Consider the following 17,199-nt stretch of genomic DNA (forward strand, 5'->3'; position numbering starts at 1 on the left):
GAGGAACGGAGATTACTTCGAAAAACAATAAAAAAGTATTGGCAACTTTCTACATTAAGCCGTTTTTCATTTTCAGTGCTGTAAGAAAACTAGGGGTTAAGAGAAAGAAACGTTTAGAAACGAGACTCGAAAAGATCTGACTCCCGCACGTAAAAATGTATTAGATTTTGGGATCTTGCCCTAAATATCAAACAAATAAATCAAAAAATATTCATAGTACTGACGAGGCAAGCTTGGAGATCTTAGCTTCCATTATGCAAGTACTTGCATACAAGTTATTACTCCTGTTTGTACAGTGTCTCTCATAAGTAGAAGACGTGCTGTGGTAAATATTAGGTCCTTACATATGAAATTGGCGTTTTGTCGTACTGGCCACTTTGACCTCAAATACCTCCTCTTTGGTTAGGAATTTCAAATTCATATTTTTGTACAGCTATTTACTCATGTATTTGTGCTTCGATGACCGTCATTCATTTGTTTTTTTCTTCTGTTTTTTTCTGTTTGCGTCACTCATTTTACAAAATGGAAAACTTAAAGTATCGCATTATTTACGAGTACGAGTTCCGCCGTGGCACTAGTGCTGCGGAAACGACTCGAAGGGTGAATGATGTGTATGGCGGTCATGTTACAAAAGAAAACACAGTTCGTTTTTGGTTCCAACGTTTTCGTTCTGGAAATTTCAACCTGCAGAACAAGCCCCGTAGACGGCCTGAGACCCAAGTTGATAATGAAGTATTGAAGGCTATTGTGAAAGCGGATCCATCGCAAACCACGTCTGAGTTAGCTGCAGGCTGCGGTGTTAGTGATAAAACTGTTTTAATTCACTTGAAGCAAATTGGAAAGATTAAAAAGCTTGAAAGGTTACCCACCTCACGAATTGACTGAAGCAAACCGGCAAACGCGCGTCGACTGCTGCGTTACATTACTGAACCGACGCAATAATGAAGGTTTTTAAACCGAATCATTACCTGTGATGAGAATTGGATTTTTAACGATAATCGGAGGCGCTCAGTGCAATGGTTGGATCCTGGCCAGCCAGCCAAATCCTGCCCAAGCGAAAATTAACCCCAAAAAAGTTACTTGTAAGCGTTTGGTGGACTAGTGCCGGTATTGTTCATTGCAGTTTTCTCAAATCTGGCCAGACTATTACGGGTGATGTCTATTGTCAGCAATTGCAAACGATGATGGAAAAGCTAGCGGCTGAACAACCTAGGCTGGTCAATCGCTCCACGTCACTGCTACTTCACGACAACACTAGACCACACACTGAACAACAGACGGCTACCAAATTAGAAGAGCTTCAATTGGAATGTCTAACACCTCCTCCGTACTCCCCGGACCTTTCTCCAACAGATTACCATTTTTTTCGAAATTTGGACAACTTCTGGCAAGGGAAAAAATTTAACTCTGATGGGGCAGTCCAAATCGCCTTCACAGATTTTATTGATTCCCGTCCGACTTTTTTTTTAGTAATGGGATCAATGAACTACCTATGAGATGGCAAAAGTGCATAGAAAACAATGGTTCATACATTGATTAATTAAATATATTGTATTTAAAAATATTCGACTTTTTGTTCCTCCCATACAAAACGCCAATTTCATAAGTAAGGACCTAATATTAAAATAAAATATAAATATTATTGTTTTCTCTGTAGTGGGATACAGAGAGAACAGAGAACTTTTTATAAGGAAGATTTCTGAAAATGAGCTGGCTCGAGTGTTGTGCATACAAGTTTGCACCTAATGGCATGCAAGTTGCAATGTGTTTACAAGTTGTTGTTTCCACTTTACAATTTGCATGCAACTTGTAACTTGTATGCAAGTAATTTGCATAATGGAATCGCGGCTTAAGGTACAAAAACCCAACATTGCACGCCGGGACCGCTATTTGAAGGAACAGAGTATCGGCGCTAAAGAGCCTCCTGTCCGTTTGCCCCGTGTTTTATAAAAAAACATCTCCCACTTAGGGTATTGTGTTTTGTTAACATAGCTTTTACACATTGAAAGAAAACACTTGTTTACCGGATTGAAGCTAGGTATTATTATAAACTTATAATTATTTTACATAATCTCCCACTTAAGAAAGTAAAGTAACATCAAGAGTTAAATAATAATAGTATAAAACGATTGATAAAGAATTGGTGATAAAAATATGTTTATGTCAAAGTCAAATAACATTTACGGTGATAAGACCAAGGTTTTTTGTTTTTTACAGTCTTCAACGGAAGGGACTAACAACTAAAGTCTAGAATTATATTAAAATGTAAAATTTCAAATAATATGTTGCAACAGAGGCTATTTATTTAAAGGTTCATAAATATGTGGGCATTTCAGATATATAATAAATGAATAAAAAAATCATTTAGAGTACAAACTCATGTGAACTAAACTAATAAAAAAATAATAGAGTAACAAGTACGCTAAAACCACTGCAACGATTTAAATAAAATTTGGTCTAGAGATATTTTGAAAGTTCAGCATCGTAAAAATCTATCTCCTAAATAAATTAAGATGATGCCTAAAGCGGACAAAGTCGCCGGCAATTAGTGTTCATACAATAAGCACTGTACGTTTTTTAGTTTAATATGTATAATATTAGTTCATAGAATGATTTGCATTAAATTGATAATTACACCGGACTCTTATCGTAATTAAAACAAATATCAGATGTTAAAAGTTACCGAAACAATAAGACGTGTTAATAATGTACAATTTAAACGATAAAATTGTTTTTGTCACTGGTGGTGCAACTGGTATAGGAGCTATAGCTGTTAAATTATTTCTCGAAGAAGGAGCTAAGGTATGTATTTTAACGCGTTTCAGTTTTTTACGTCTTGATTTATTTGTCTATTTGTAAATAGTTCCCACTTCCCAGTTTTAACACATTTGTTGCGTTGCGGAACGTTGCGGAATTTACAGGCACAGAAACCTGGTCATGTAATTGTTTAAAAGAATATTCTATCCTATGAAAATGTAAATAAATTCAGTCCAGAATTGTAGTTTTAGAGTTTCTCCTATTTTTCTTTTTACGTATTATTCAAATACTTTTTGTATACCTTTAAACATTTTAGCACGTCACCATAACAGATGTAAACGTGAACGCGGGAAAACAATTGGAAAAAGAATTGGAAACAGAATTCAAAGGACGCGTTAAATTTGTCAAATGTGATGTCAGAAATGATGAAGAACTATTTGATATCTATAAGACAATCATTGATGACCATGGGTTTATAGATGTCGTGATAAATAATGCGGGTATAATGAATGATAGTCCTGCTGTATATAGGACAGCGCTGAATGTCAATATTGTGAGTATTGTATAATAAACTCAGAATCTTTAAGTATCAGCTACAAACGTTTTATCTGTGCTAATCATAGGGAATTTATCTAAGCTTGTGTATGGCTCACTACAGTTAATTGGAGAGTGCTAAATACACAAAACGGGATATAAATTTAAAAAACATGGATCAAGAATGCCCAACAGACCTTAAATGATATTTTTTATGTTGTATATTTTAACAACAAAAAAAGTCTTCTTTATAAAAATCCTTTTAAGCTTATTTTATCAACGGTGACGTTAATTAAATTTGTAATTAATTGTAACCGTTAGATGAAGATGAGTCCTCAACAACTTAAATGTGTACCAAATTCATGTGAATTTTCAGAATGCCTTAATAACGAGTACGTTAAAGGCTAGAGATCTCATGCGCACGGACCGTTCAGGCAGAGGCGGGATAATTATGAACATATCTTCCATTGCGGCATTAATGCAGAATCCATACCTGCCCGTCTACTTTGCAGCTAAAAGCGCAGTATTGCAGTTTAGCATTTGCATTGGAGTAAGTTCTTAAAGTTTTTGCTTGTGTTGCACTTACTATTTCAATGGACTTATGTTTTTTGTCAGAATTTGTTGAAGCTTTTGTTGTTTCATTCTTATTTTGCGGAGGGAAATAAAAATGTGGTAATATTTCGACGTCAGAGGTTGGCCTAGGGGCTTCAACGTGCGACTCTCACCCCTAAGGTTGTAGAATCGATTTCCGGCTGTGCACAAATGGTGGAGGCAGGAGGTATCATCTATCTACTTGCCTATTAAATTGACAAATGATCATGAAATAGATAGATAAATCTGAGGCTCAGACCCAAATAGGTTGTAGAGCCACAATTTTTTTTATTTAATGTATTTTATAAACGACTCGTAGAAGTTATGAACGGTAGAAGAAACCTAGCGATTATCTCCGCGCAGATTAACAATCTTAAAGGGGCATGTCAAACGTCAATATGGTTATCATAACATAGAAACAGTAAAATCATACCGATCGGCTTTAGCACGAATATAAGAGATATTTCTAAGAACTCAAATTTTGATTCATTTATAAAATTGCATTTAGGTCTATGGTTGTCGTCATCAAATTTATATCACTTTTCGACCATATCCAAATACTCTAAAAATATCTAAATCGCATAAAAGGTCGCTAAAAGTCAAAGAATTCCCTGATGGTCATGTTTCCATTATGCTCTTTATAAAAAATCTAGAGTCTTCGAATAATTTGTAATTATGGGAAGTATTGAAACGAAGAATTGATAATCTTATCTGAAGTCGATGAAAATCATAGTTTTAAAAGTAAATTTAATTAACTAGAGGGAGAAACTCATTTAACTTATCATTATCAAAAATGTACACTAAACGATAGTGTGTGTCAAATATGTAATTAAAGTATCTTTATCGTATTTGATAACTGAACTGGAGGTCACTAAACGGACAATTAATATTAAACAATTTCATGCAAGAGAATGCAATAATATGCATAAAACTAAAAACTTTATTTTTTTCATGAAAATTGAGAAAAATATGATCTATTAACACCCTTGAAAATTCATTTATACTAGACATCGGTGAAAAGGGGCAACGCTAGTTCGGTAGGATTAAAATTTAAAGGAGGCAAACAAAACCGGAAGAGCGGGTCCCGCGAGGTATTGCGCCCCGGCTCGCCCATGAATATTGTAAATAAAAATATTACCGATGCAGCCGGGGCGTATTTCGCGACGTCTGCCATTCGCGAACTAGTAGAATTAATTAAATGTATATTGTTTTTATTTTTGGAAAAAATGTGGTATAAAAAGTCCCTGGACAATATGGCAGGGGCAGTAGAGGGTTATTAATTAATTTAAAAAAAAGAAAAAAAAAAGAATTAAAATTTTAAAGAATACCTCCCTACGACCGGGTTGTAAATATTAATTAAATTATTATTTTATGACGCACGAGTTCTTTTAATTAATAAAATCGTAAAGGTTTTAGTAAGAAACTTACTGTGGTTTCTGATAATGCACCCTTGAGTAACGCCTTTATGGAATACATAGCCACAGACTTGTGCCTCCTTTCAATGTGTTTAGGAGGTGCAGTATGTGTGATTTCGACATATTGTTTACGACCAGTCAGATAACTTTCCAGCCAATCCAAAGATAATCCTCGGATTCCGTAAAGTCTACACTTTTGAAGAAGAATGCTATAATCAAATGCTCATGTAAAAAAAATTACAGAAACTCCTTTCGCCTACCGATATGTTCCAAAAGTCCCTTAATTTAAGAGAAAGATGCTCGAATATTATTTTAACCTCTTTGAAAACCGTAATGATCATCATTTATAACCCTGAATTTGCCTTAGTCTTATCTACGTGGCGTCCACTGAGACATGTCTATAATTCCGCATAATAAACCCGGATCTTTAGATGGACACTTTTTTAAGGTGTCTCATTAAAAAAAGTGCAAGAATTTTCGCTAAGTGCATGAAGTTCTTTTACGTGATTAATACTACCTAACCTTCTTACCTTCTTAATATACGTACACACAACAATTATCTAAGATCTCTCTCTCGTTACAGGCGCAAGAAAACTATGAGAAAACTGGTGTTAAAGTCATGACCATGTGCTACGGTGCTACAGATACAAGTCTACTTAGTAAAGAGAAAATGAAACCTTTTGACGAAGAATTTACGGACGAACTCTATGACTGCATTAAACAATTTCCTCTTCAAAGGTGACTAAGCCTAGACTTTATTATTTAAATCTATCTGCATTTTATTATTTCTACTACTAGTGTTTCTAATAAATTTGTAAGACCTGGAAGAGATCGCTCGAAAGCGATGAGTCAGCCAGTTGCTCTCCTATTTATGTAATTTTTTTATATATAGTTGTAACGAAGTGTTAATAAATAGGTTGTAGGTTTGCTAGTAGAAAACACTGTATGAACCTAAATGTACATTACATATACATGTTAATATTGTGCTAATGTACAGAAAAACTTATCGGAATTTGTTGGAGACAGGAAATTTGTTGTTAAGTGCGAATCAATATTTAAGTCTTGCTTAAGCCAAATCAGGGGGCGTAGCTTAGCTTAGCGAAATTTGTCGACACGAACTGTCAAGCTAAGCTTTTAAGTTGGCATAGATCATTTGCAAAGCCCATATTTTGGTTTTTATTTTTATTTAGGTAGGCAACAGCTTTTAAAAAAAATACGAAATGTATTTATTAACAAAGAATATCAGTTAACCGCACAAGATCACAACAACTTTCTCTGCAGCTGTGATACTTTTGACATTTAACACCTTTCGTCTTCAGTCACCGTGACCACGCACACTGAAAAGTACGCGAAACGTCGGAAAAAAATTAAAATTTAGAATTATGTAAATAACTATAAGTTTTAAAAATAATACATAGCTTTAATCCATTCAAAAAGTGTTTTTCTTAATGTGTAAAAGCTATTTTAACAAAAGACAATACTACATCGGTTATTATTCATTTTTAGTGCCAATTCTGCAGCAACGGGTTTGATAGACGCTTGCAAGCGCGGTGACAGCGGGAGCATTTGGCTGGTGAATAACAATAAACCCGTTGAAGACATTACACCAGTTGTGAAAAAAGCATATGCCTTGCTCACAGATCTTATTGTATAGATGTTATTTTAGATTGTGTTTTTTTCTTCGCTTATATTGTGAGCACCCTTAACACTTTCAATATTTTTTGTATTTGTGAACTTATATAAATAATAAATACTGACCTACCTAAGCAAGATTTTTATTACATCAACCGTAACTAGCAGATATATGATAATAATCTAATGGACGAGTAGTATGACCTCAGAGTTGACAATCGTAAGCTTGCGATAGTCTATCGACAAATTCATGAACGCAATGAACAAAATTATGACAGATGACAAAATATGTCCAAATACGGAACATACATTTAACCATGTAAATGCGAATAGATAAATGACATATTTTGTTTATGATTTAGGTAATAGAATAGTATTTACATGTACAAGTATGATATAATTGAAACCCAATCTATCGCGCACGTGCGCCTATAGCAAAGTTTGTCGACACTTTTTTTCATAGCGATTACCTATAATTATATTATACAAAAAGTAAAGTTAACCAGTAAATCAGCAACAACCAGTTAATTAGCAAAAATTTTAGATGCAACAAAATTCCACGAGTAAAAAGTCAAGGTAAACAAATAAGGATTTTATAACCCCCTTCCATTATACAGAGCGTGTAAAAAAACCCTACTTTTATAATGCCAATCGAAAGAATGGCCAAAATCTAATAACTCTTCTTAGCTAACATAGTATAGAACGACCTATTATCTGCATTCCGTAAGCGGCTAGGCTGGTTACCGATTCGTCAGCGACGTGATGCTCAATGTCTCCATCTCCTATATTCCATCCTGTTCAACCCTAAAACTCCTTCCTATCTCAAAAATGATTTCAAATTTTTGGGAGCCCATAACTATAGCTTACGCTCTTCCGAAAACTATACCCTTGAAATCCCATCTCATAACTCCTCCTTTCTTGGCGATTCCTTTAAGGTCTCTGCAGTTAGGCTATAGAATTCACTACCCGTCCCTATTCGCTTAGCTCCTTCTCTGTCTTCCTTTAAATTTCTTCTTCATTACCTGTCCACATTGTATCCCAAACTTTCTTACTAACTACTAACTGACGTGAGACTTATCTTAAATTATCTTATATAATCGTGATTTATGTTCCTCTTTACTTTCTATTTTTAATGTATCATCTTTTTAGTTTAGTTTGTTTTTATTTTGTTCCTGTTTAGTTTTGTCTTAACAAATATGTACAACATGCATTTTTGCACTACTTGCCTATCTTATGTAATTTAATACATTTTTATTTAATTATTTTTCTTTACTCACAGTGGTTGCCTGGAAGAGATCGCTCGAAAGCGATAAGGCCGCCAGTTGCCCTCCTTTTGATTTAATTATGTTTAAATATTTTTTTATGTTGTAGTGTAACGAAGTGTAAATAAATAAATAAAAATATTTAAGAAGAAAGGAACAGCGTAAATTACCATTTTAATCAAATTAAAAACATACATGAAACTGCTGTAGTAGTGGGTATTTTTTCTAAATTAAATAAATAAATGCTCAAAATGTGATCCCTCTTGTCTTACGCAAATCGCCAATCTTTTAATGAGTCCGCTGCCGGAGTGTAGTACAGTCTTGCCTTGGTCTACTCAGCACACCAAGCTTCTTGTATGCTACTTTAGCCTTTCCCTCCAAATGACCGCGAAATTAAACTTCGTTCGATATGTCAACGCCAAGTATTCCGAAGCTGGCTGTAGCTTTAAAAAGAAGTGTCTTTGAAAAGAGTAACGTCAAAGGGTGCAAGCTTACCTTCTTGGGGATAAATTGGACTAGATTTTGTCAACCCCAGTCCGAAACTCCACATAGCAGAATTTCGACTTTAAAAACAAATTTGCGTCGAAACTGATCGACAACTGCCCGAGAAATACCTGCCCGGCCAGTGTTAAAAAAATCCTTAGTGCTGTCGTCCGCTTAACATTGAATATTGGTGGCATTCAGACTCGATCGAAAGCTTTTCCTATATCTAAACAAACCGCTAGCGTTTGAGAGGGGTATCACTAAGGGCGGCGGTATCACTTAACATCAGATGGGCTGTTTGCCCCGTTACATAAAAAAAATATGTATATTTCATGTTATATTTCGAAGCGAACGAACGAATAGTAATTTGATAACATACAAGAGCGGTTCTAAATTAGGGTCATGTCCTTATCAGTTAACAAATGCCTCAAGTAGAAAATAAGATTAACATAACAATCATAAAATATATCTTTTGAAATTTCATTACTGAATACGTTTATTTTACTTGTGGTTAAAGACGAAGAATGTAGTAAAATACAAAACTAACATAAAATGGATTGAGGCGGTTAAGTTTGATTTAGGATGAAAATTGTCCTGCAGCTTCCTTAACTTCAAATTTCAACCGCTTTTACAATATATCGTATAAAAATATTTAAAAATTGACATTGACGCCCACTCGATCAGTTATCTTATATTAAAAGAACTAGATCGATTATTGGTTTAAATTTAAGTTAAGAACTGCTCAGCCACCATATACTATTTTTTTGAAATATGCCAAAGCGAAGATTTTGCACAAACATTGTTATATTCTGAAATGCCATAATATTATTATACAAATATTAAGCATTGATTTAATTTGAAGACATGTGCTTGATGATGTCAACTATTATTTAAACCAAGCTTGCTCGTGATTTTAACCAAGAGTTGCACCGAGAAAAACTGTATGAACTTAACACTTTGAAATAATTAATCCAAACCAATCTTCCACTATTGAATGAACAACAGTATTTGATACTCTTATGAAAGTAACAAATGATTAAACTGGATGGATTTACGTCTTAGGTGCACCTGGTGAAAAACGGCTCAATGTAGAAAGTTGCCAATAATTTTATTGTTTTTAGAAGTAATCTCCATTTATCAACCTTTAAATATCTACGGAGCACTGATAATCCATTTGGTCCAACTTGTGGAAACTCTGTAACATAGATTTGCGTTACTTTTAAATACAATCATATCGGTGAATAACCTGTCTATCTGTGTTATGTCACTTGAGGCACACAATTTTTAAATATTTATCACCTTTAGGTTCCCACTGTCCCTTTAGATTATTTTCCAATCAGATTTGAACCATTCTGTTCAGATTTTTTTTACGCCGACTATAAAATAGGTAGAAACATAAAACTGCCACATTAAAAACCTTTTTGACAGAACGAAGTCTGTCGGGTCCGCTAGTAGTACAATAATATTGTTAGGTCTGAAGATGTGGTATTGAATTTGTGAAGAAATTAAATATGCTTTTAGAGCAGTGTTGGTGGCTGTGCGTGTGATTTTCAACTCCTATAGATTTTCGAAGCAGATTTACGAACCTAGACAGGTTTGTGTTTCAAATATGTACTGCATCTGTTTTTGGCTAGATATTGTTTAACATTCAGAAACGAGACTTACAAAAATCTGACTCGCGTACGTCAAAAATGTTTTGGATTTACGGATCTCACCCTAAAAATGAAACAAATAAATCAAATATATTTATAGTACTTATGTGGCAACCTTCAGGATCTTTTGGTACGAAAGTACCCAAGTACTTTCGTACATTGCATATAAAAAGATAAAAAATTGTAAACACTGTTATTATTTAAATATTAATCAAGGTCCATTAAGATTTGACTTGATATTGATGTTTAACCAAATAAAATAAAATAGCCTAAAATACATTTAACCACTAAAGCAAGGACGCGGAGCACGAAGAATTTCGTACAATGACCCCTCATCTTATGTCTTTGTCGCTAGCGCATAAACATATTGCCGTTGCGCTCACACAGATGCAGTGACCGCCGTATTCAGGGATTGTAAACCTTTTAGTCATAACCATAAAGACTTGTGGTGGTGCACATGCACTTTGGTTTGTTTTGTTATAAGTAGTAATTCTTTTTTTAACGCTGAAATAAAAGAACATTCCGTGCTGGGATACGCTCGTGTGTAGTTTCGTTTTTGAGTTTAAGTTTGTTGTGAGTGGTGTTTGTGTGTTTGGTCGTTGAATTTATTTGCTGTTATGATTAATTATAACGGTAAGAAGTAAAATGGAACCAACCGAGTCTACGTCCCGTCCTTTCAAGGAGTTTGTGTCTCCGCGTAATAAACGCAAAATGTCTCATTTTAGTAAGAATGAAAAAGTTATGATGATTAACGTATTTAAGTACGTAAAGGAAACGTGGCCTTCTGATAAATATGCTTCAAAAGAAGAAATGAAGGATAAAACTTCCGATATTTTAGGTATATCGAAATCGGCGGTATACAGAGTATTAAAAGAATATACTAAAACCGACACGGTCAAGCCGGCGGCGACACCGAAGAAGCGATTATCAATCGTAGATAAGTGGTTTCAAGAAACGCTACCTAAACTTGAGCCAAATTCTATAGTAGTTATGGATAATGCCAGCTACCACTCAAGACGTCAGGAGAAAACCCCAGTAACAAGCTGGAAAAAATATGACATTCAACAGTGGCTATCTTCAAAGGACATTTCTTTTGAGGACAATGACACAAAAGCTCAATGATTAGAAAAAATTAAAAATGTTAAAACTCAATATCAGTCCTACGTGATTGACGAAATGGCGAAGGCAGCTGGTGTGGAGGTATTAGGATTACCTCCTTACCACTGCGAGTTAAATCCTATAGAGTTGGTTTGGGCAGATGTCAAAGGGTATGTAGCAAGAAACAATACTACATTTAAGATGGTCGACGAGAAAAAATTACTTCAAGAAGGATTAAATAGTATCACTATTGAAAAATGGCAAAACTGCATAAGCCACGTTATAAAAGAAGAATTAAAATTTGGAGGACTGGATAGTCAAATAGATAAAACGGTTGACTCTTTCATAATCAACGTATCTGACGAAAGATCTGATAGTTCATCAGAAACAGATTACTCTGACTAAAATTAAATGTTTATTTTTAAGAGTATTTCTGTTTTTTTTACCAAATCTTAGTCTGAAACATAACTTTTCCTTTTTATAAATCCATCAAGCCGTTTAGTCTAAATAGCGAGCTAAACATTTAAATTTGGCGCCAAAAATCCGCTATTTTGTTTTCAAAATTATGATATACCCAGTGTAACTATCACAGTATATACGAATCTAACGACACCTCTCAAGCGAAAATCCATCAAGCCGTTCAGGCTGCAGAGCGTGCCAAAGAATTATACATACATACACTCGAAACACATAACCCTCCTTCTGGCGCAGTCGGGTAAAAAGCTATCCTTGGGTTCTTACCTATATTAAGTCGATGATCTTATTTACAAAGCTAACTCAAATTTTAAACTACCGTTTTTAATATTCGTACTTATAAAAAAAATGTTTTTAACCACTGGCAGTAGGCCCAAAGGTCATTGTACGAAATTCTTCGTGCTCCGCATCCGTACTATAGTCTATTATTTTAATCTGTGAAAATGCGGTTACTGTTGCAGGTGGCGCTGGGTCTACACTCAAAACCCTCTGCTTTTCACTGGGGTATGGAGGACACACGCTTTCAAGAAACTTACATTAGCCTGTAAAATTGAAAATTTTAATGTTACAAAAATTCTGAAGTGGCTATAGGTATAGGTATGTTTTGGTACACAAAAATGTGACAAATTATACAATAAAAAAAAATCACTAAGAGTACAGCTTGCTTTTCGGGTTCATCATCGCTAATATGTAATTAAATATGCCGCCCTAAGCAGTTGCTTAGGTGGTATAACTATACCACGATATATAGACGACTTTAGATTAATAGGTACAATATAATTTCATAAAATGATTTGCAATAAAGTGGTTCTTACACCGGACTTTCTTTTTCTTTATCTTTTGTGATAAAAATAAATATCAGAAGTTAAAATTCTCGATAAGAATAAGACGTGTTTTAATAATGTACAATTTAAACGATAAAATTGTTTTTATCACTGGTGGTGCAATTGGTATAGGAGCTATAGCTGTTAAATTATTTCTCGAAGAAGGCGCTAAGGTGTGTGTTTAGTTTTTAACGCGTTTTAGTTTTTTACGTCTTAATTTATTTGAATATTTTTAAATTAATAATTTAATAGTTCCCAGTTTAATTGAAAAATTCGCAGCCAATTGTTTATTAACAATAAAACCTAATTCTATGTCAATTACCGGTAAAACATTGCGGAATTTACAGGCACAGAAGCCTGATCACGCATTTTTCAAAAAAAATACTATTACAGGATACGAAAGCATACAAGCTTATAAAGTGTAAATAAATTCTAGCTTTTGAGTTTCTCCTGTTTCTTTTTACTTGTAAGTCAACTTTTTTGCATACATTTGTACATTTTAGCACGTCACCATAACAGATGTAAACGTGAATGCGGGAAAACAATTGGAAAAAGAATTGGAAACAAAATTCAAAGGACGCGTTAAATTTATCAAATGTGATGTCAGGAATGATGCAGAACTATTTGATATCTATAAGACAATCATTGATGACCATGGGTTTATAGATGTTGTCATAAATAATGCGGGTATATTGAATGATAGTTCTGCTATATATAGGACTGCGCTGAATATCAATATTGTAAGTATATTTCGATAAACTCGGAATCTCTAAGTATCAACTACAAAAGTTTTATCTCGCTTATCAAAGTCAAAAATGATTTATTCACATAGGTAACATAATGTACACTTATGAACGTCAAAAAAAGAAATATACGTTACATTTTTCTAATTTACATTTACTGCCAGTTCTCAAATCATATAGAACAGAAGAGAGAACTGGCAATAACCTCTCCGCCACTCTTTTCAATCACCAAGTTCTTTTGTTTTACACAATGTTTGTAAGGAGCTGCAACCATTACACCATGTTCCACATGACATCTTAAGTAAATAATAATAATAAAAACAAAGATTTGTCTCAGATTGTCAAAGATCCTATATCAGCAGGAGGCATGGTGAAATAGGAGCACGCACTTAAATTCTCGTGGCAACAACACGAAAATACATAGTCGAAATAACTAACATCACCGCATACACGAATTCAAGTACGACCAGTCACCACAAGTAGTACCCGTTCACGAGTATGACGCATGGCCAGCCATCGGCCCCATCACTATATTTTAGGAAGAGAGACAACCTGACGCATGGACGCCGCCACAAGCAATGACATTTAAGCGAGCATGACGATCCTTGAAATGTGAACCTGGCTACTTAAGATAATAATAATAATACTAATCATAGGGAATTTATCTAAGATTGTGTATGGCTCACTACAGTTAATTGGAGAGTGCTAAATACACAAAACGGAATATAAATTTTAAAAACATGGATCAAGAATGCCCAGCAGACCTTAAATGATATTTTTTATGTTGTATATTTTAACAACATAAAAGTATTCTTTATAAAAATCCTTTTTAGCTTGTTTTATCAACGGTGAAGTTATTTAAATTTGTAATTAATTGTAACCGTTAGATGAATATGAGTGCTAAAGTCCTCAGCAACTTAAATGTATACTAAATTCATGTGATTTTTCAGAATGCCTTAATAACGAGTACCTTAAAGGCTAGAGATCTCATGCGCACGGACCGTTCAGGTAGAGGCGGGATAATTATGAACATATCTTCCGCTGCGGCATTAATGCAGAATCGATTCCTGCCCGTCTACTTTGCAACTAAAAGCGCTGTACTGCAATTTAGTATATGCATTGGAGTAAGTTCTTAAAGTTTTTGCTATTTTAATGGACTTTAGAAAATATGGTTCTTTCTTCAAAATTTGTTGAAGCTTTTGTTGTTTCATCCTTAATTGTGGAGTGAAATAAAAATGTAGTAATAATCCGATTTGAGATGTTTGAATTCAAGCCGTTTAGTTTTTTATTTAATATGTATTTTCTGAAAGCAGCGCAGTGTGATACGGTAGTGTTCGTTATATATAAAAATATTCACACATTCCATTATTTACGTTTATCAAATGGCATTGATGCATTTCATTCTCTTCTATGACCGAAAGAACCTTTTTAGGTCTAGGCTTCAGATTTCAGTATCTTTTTTATGATCATTTGTCAATTTTATCTACTAGCCTAGTAGAAGAACAGTCACCTGTGCGTGATACACGCTGTCTAAGGTACCTAAGCCGGTTTTCTTACGATCGTAGGGATGAGAGTCGCACGCTGAAGCCACTAGGCTAAAACTGCTACATTTGTCTATTATACAAAGCGTTTATACATACAATTATTCAGTGTCACTTCAACCCTTTCTGGGTTTTGGCCTCCTCCACAGTTATTGTCCACTGGTCTCAATCTTTTGCTACTTTCTTCCAGTTAGTAAACTTTCCAATCACTCTTAAGAATTCTTAAGAATGCAAATTTTCCATAAATTTTCCTTGGTTTGCCTCTTGGTCTTATCTGAATGGGTGTCGTAGGTAATATATCACACTGAATTCGAAGGAAAGCGAAGCTAAATTCCCTTACTGTCAAATAATTCCACATGAACCAGCATCATTAGATGGACACTGGACTTGCGCATTATAATGGTGCAAGAATTTTCGCCCAAGTGCTTGAAGTTCCCTTACGAGACTAATACTACATACCTACTTAATATGAATTTATGCTTCAATTGGGTTCAAGGAGGTCATAGAATATATGCGAAATAATGAAATGTTAATTGCTATATAACGAATTAGTGCAAAGTAACAGTCGAACGGAGTGCGGACGTCTAGCTATACTCTCGGGGCGTAACGTTACTTTTGGAAAACGACACACCTATGAAACCTAAAAGCCTGAGTGAGCTAAATTCCTTGGCTCGTACAATGAATTTCTTGATATCTTACAATAACAAACCAGTGGCAATAACTTTAAGTCTTGGAAATAATTTAAATATCCAATCCGCGATGATTTTTTGTTTGTTAACCAGTAAGCTTTCTGCGCCTGACTCACGCCGTCGAGTTTTAGGTTAAGACATGCTGGTTTCCTTATGATTTTCACAAGCGATTGCTAATTGCACACATAGAAGCAAAAGTCTATTTCTACACAGGCGTTATTCAAAAAGTTATTAGAGTTGAGAGGCGCACGCTCAAGAGTCTAGCCCAACGCCGCTCACACTACATTATCTAAGGTCTCTCTCTTGTTACAGGCACAAGAAAACTATGAGAAAACTGGCGTTAAAGTCATGACTATGTGCTACGGTGCTACAGACACAAGTCTACTGAGTAAAGAGAAAATTAAACCTTTTGACGAAGAATTGACGGACGAACTATGTGATTTCATTAAAACATTTCCTCTTCAAAGGTGACTAAGCTTAGACTTTATTATTTAAATATATGAGCATACAAATTTTTCAACTACTAGTGTTTCTAATAAGTTTTCTAGTAGATTTTTTTTTGTCTGTATGGACCTAAGTACATTACAGATAAATTAACATGTTAATGGTGTTGTAATTTCCAGAACAACATATTGTTGGTGTTAGGTTAAGTTCGAAGCGATTTTATTATTTTCTTATCTTTATGGTGTTGCTAAAGTTGTGCTTGCAAAATCAGTCTTTATCTTACTCTGTACTTTTTAAATAGCGACAACGATAATCTTGACTATTTTGTATGCAAGCTCGATTCAGTTCTCTCAATATACGTAGCGCTGATGTCGCAACCTTGACATCTCGCACAAACCTATTCATGGGATAAAGGTAGTTTAAATACACAATACTTTTTACTAGGGTAGGCCCTACCGTAACTCTGAAGATTACAAAATATAAAACAAATTTAGACTAAGTCGAGGGCACAAGTAATATAAAATACTTTAAAATGAATTATTCCTTTTTAGTGCCAATTCCGCAGCAACGGGTTTGATAGACGCTTGCAAGCGCGGTGACAGCGGGAGCATTTGGCTGGTGAATAACAATAAACCCGTTGAAGACATTACACCAGTTGTGAAAAAAGCATATGGCTTGCTCACTGATCTTGTTGTATAGATGTTATTTTAGATAGCGTTTTATTTGTTATGCGCTTACGTTCAGAAACCTAAACACTTTTTATATTATTGTATTTGTGAATTTATATAAATAATAACTACTAACATATCTATACAAGATTTTTATTACATCTATCGTAACCAGCAGATATGAAATATTGGCCGAGATTTGATCGTACGACCTGAGAGTTGACAATGGTAAGCTTGCGATTGTCGTTCAACAAATTTATTAACATAATGCAATATGACAAAATATGTGCAAATACGTACTATTATACATTTCACCAAGTAACTGCGAATTGATATGTGAGATAGTTTCTTTAAGATTTAGGTAATATAATAGAATTTACATGTACAAGTAT

The 17,199-nt window shown here is 34.4% G+C and overlaps 2 protein-coding genes across 3 annotated transcripts; both read left to right on the top strand.

The window, feature by feature from the left end:
• The first annotated feature begins 2,659 nt into the window (after positions 1–2,659).
• Positions 2,660–7,063, top strand: LOC123709019 (15-hydroxyprostaglandin dehydrogenase [NAD(+)]-like). The gene is made up of 5 exons (XM_045660096.1): positions 2,660–2,802; positions 3,074–3,310; positions 3,668–3,841; positions 5,881–6,035; positions 6,804–7,063. The coding sequence occupies exons 1-5, from the start codon at positions 2,707–2,709 to the stop codon at positions 6,949–6,951; spliced, it is 810 nt and encodes a 269-aa protein (XP_045516052.1). The 5' UTR covers positions 2,660–2,706; the 3' UTR covers positions 6,952–7,063.
• Positions 7,064–12,774: 5,711 nt separating this feature from the next.
• Positions 12,775–16,940, top strand: LOC123708502 (15-hydroxyprostaglandin dehydrogenase [NAD(+)]-like). Of its 2 annotated transcripts, XM_045659251.1 has the most exons (5): positions 12,775–12,895; positions 13,226–13,462; positions 14,416–14,589; positions 16,008–16,162; positions 16,691–16,939. In XM_045659251.1, exons 1-5 carry the CDS (start codon positions 12,800–12,802, stop codon positions 16,836–16,838), a joined length of 810 nt encoding a protein of 269 aa, XP_045515207.1. In that variant the 5' UTR covers positions 12,775–12,799; the 3' UTR covers positions 16,839–16,939. The 2 variants fall into 2 exon arrangements, with proteins under 2 accessions (XP_045515207.1, XP_045515208.1); XM_045659252.1 differs by lacking the exon at positions 14,416–14,589 and having other exon boundaries at positions 16,691–16,940.
• Positions 16,941–17,199: the final 259 nt, after the last annotated feature.

Source organism: Pieris brassicae, chromosome 4 (genome assembly GCF_905147105.1).
Source record: "Pieris brassicae chromosome 4, ilPieBrab1.1, whole genome shotgun sequence".
In the NCBI taxonomy this organism is placed as follows: Eukaryota; Metazoa; Arthropoda; class Insecta; order Lepidoptera; family Pieridae; genus Pieris; species Pieris brassicae.

Excerpts from the sequence above, each read along its gene's own strand:
- LOC123708502 (XM_045659251.1), top strand. The coding sequence starts at position 12,800 with ATGTACAATTTAAACGATAAAATTGTTTTTATCACTGGTGGTGCAATT. Across the intron at positions 13,463-14,415 it reads CTGCGCTGAATATCAATATT|AATGCCTTAATAACGAGTAC; the intron begins GTAAGTATATTT and ends GTGATTTTTCAG. Across the intron at positions 16,163-16,690 it reads AAAACATTTCCTCTTCAAAG|TGCCAATTCCGCAGCAACGG; the intron begins GTGACTAAGCTT and ends ATTCCTTTTTAG.
- LOC123709019 (XM_045660096.1), top strand. The coding sequence starts at position 2,707 with ATGTACAATTTAAACGATAAAATTGTTTTTGTCACTGGTGGTGCAACT. Across the intron at positions 3,311-3,667 it reads CAGCGCTGAATGTCAATATT|AATGCCTTAATAACGAGTAC; the intron begins GTGAGTATTGTA and ends GTGAATTTTCAG. Across the intron at positions 3,842-5,880 it reads AGTTTAGCATTTGCATTGGA|GCGCAAGAAAACTATGAGAA; the intron begins GTAAGTTCTTAA and ends CTCTCGTTACAG.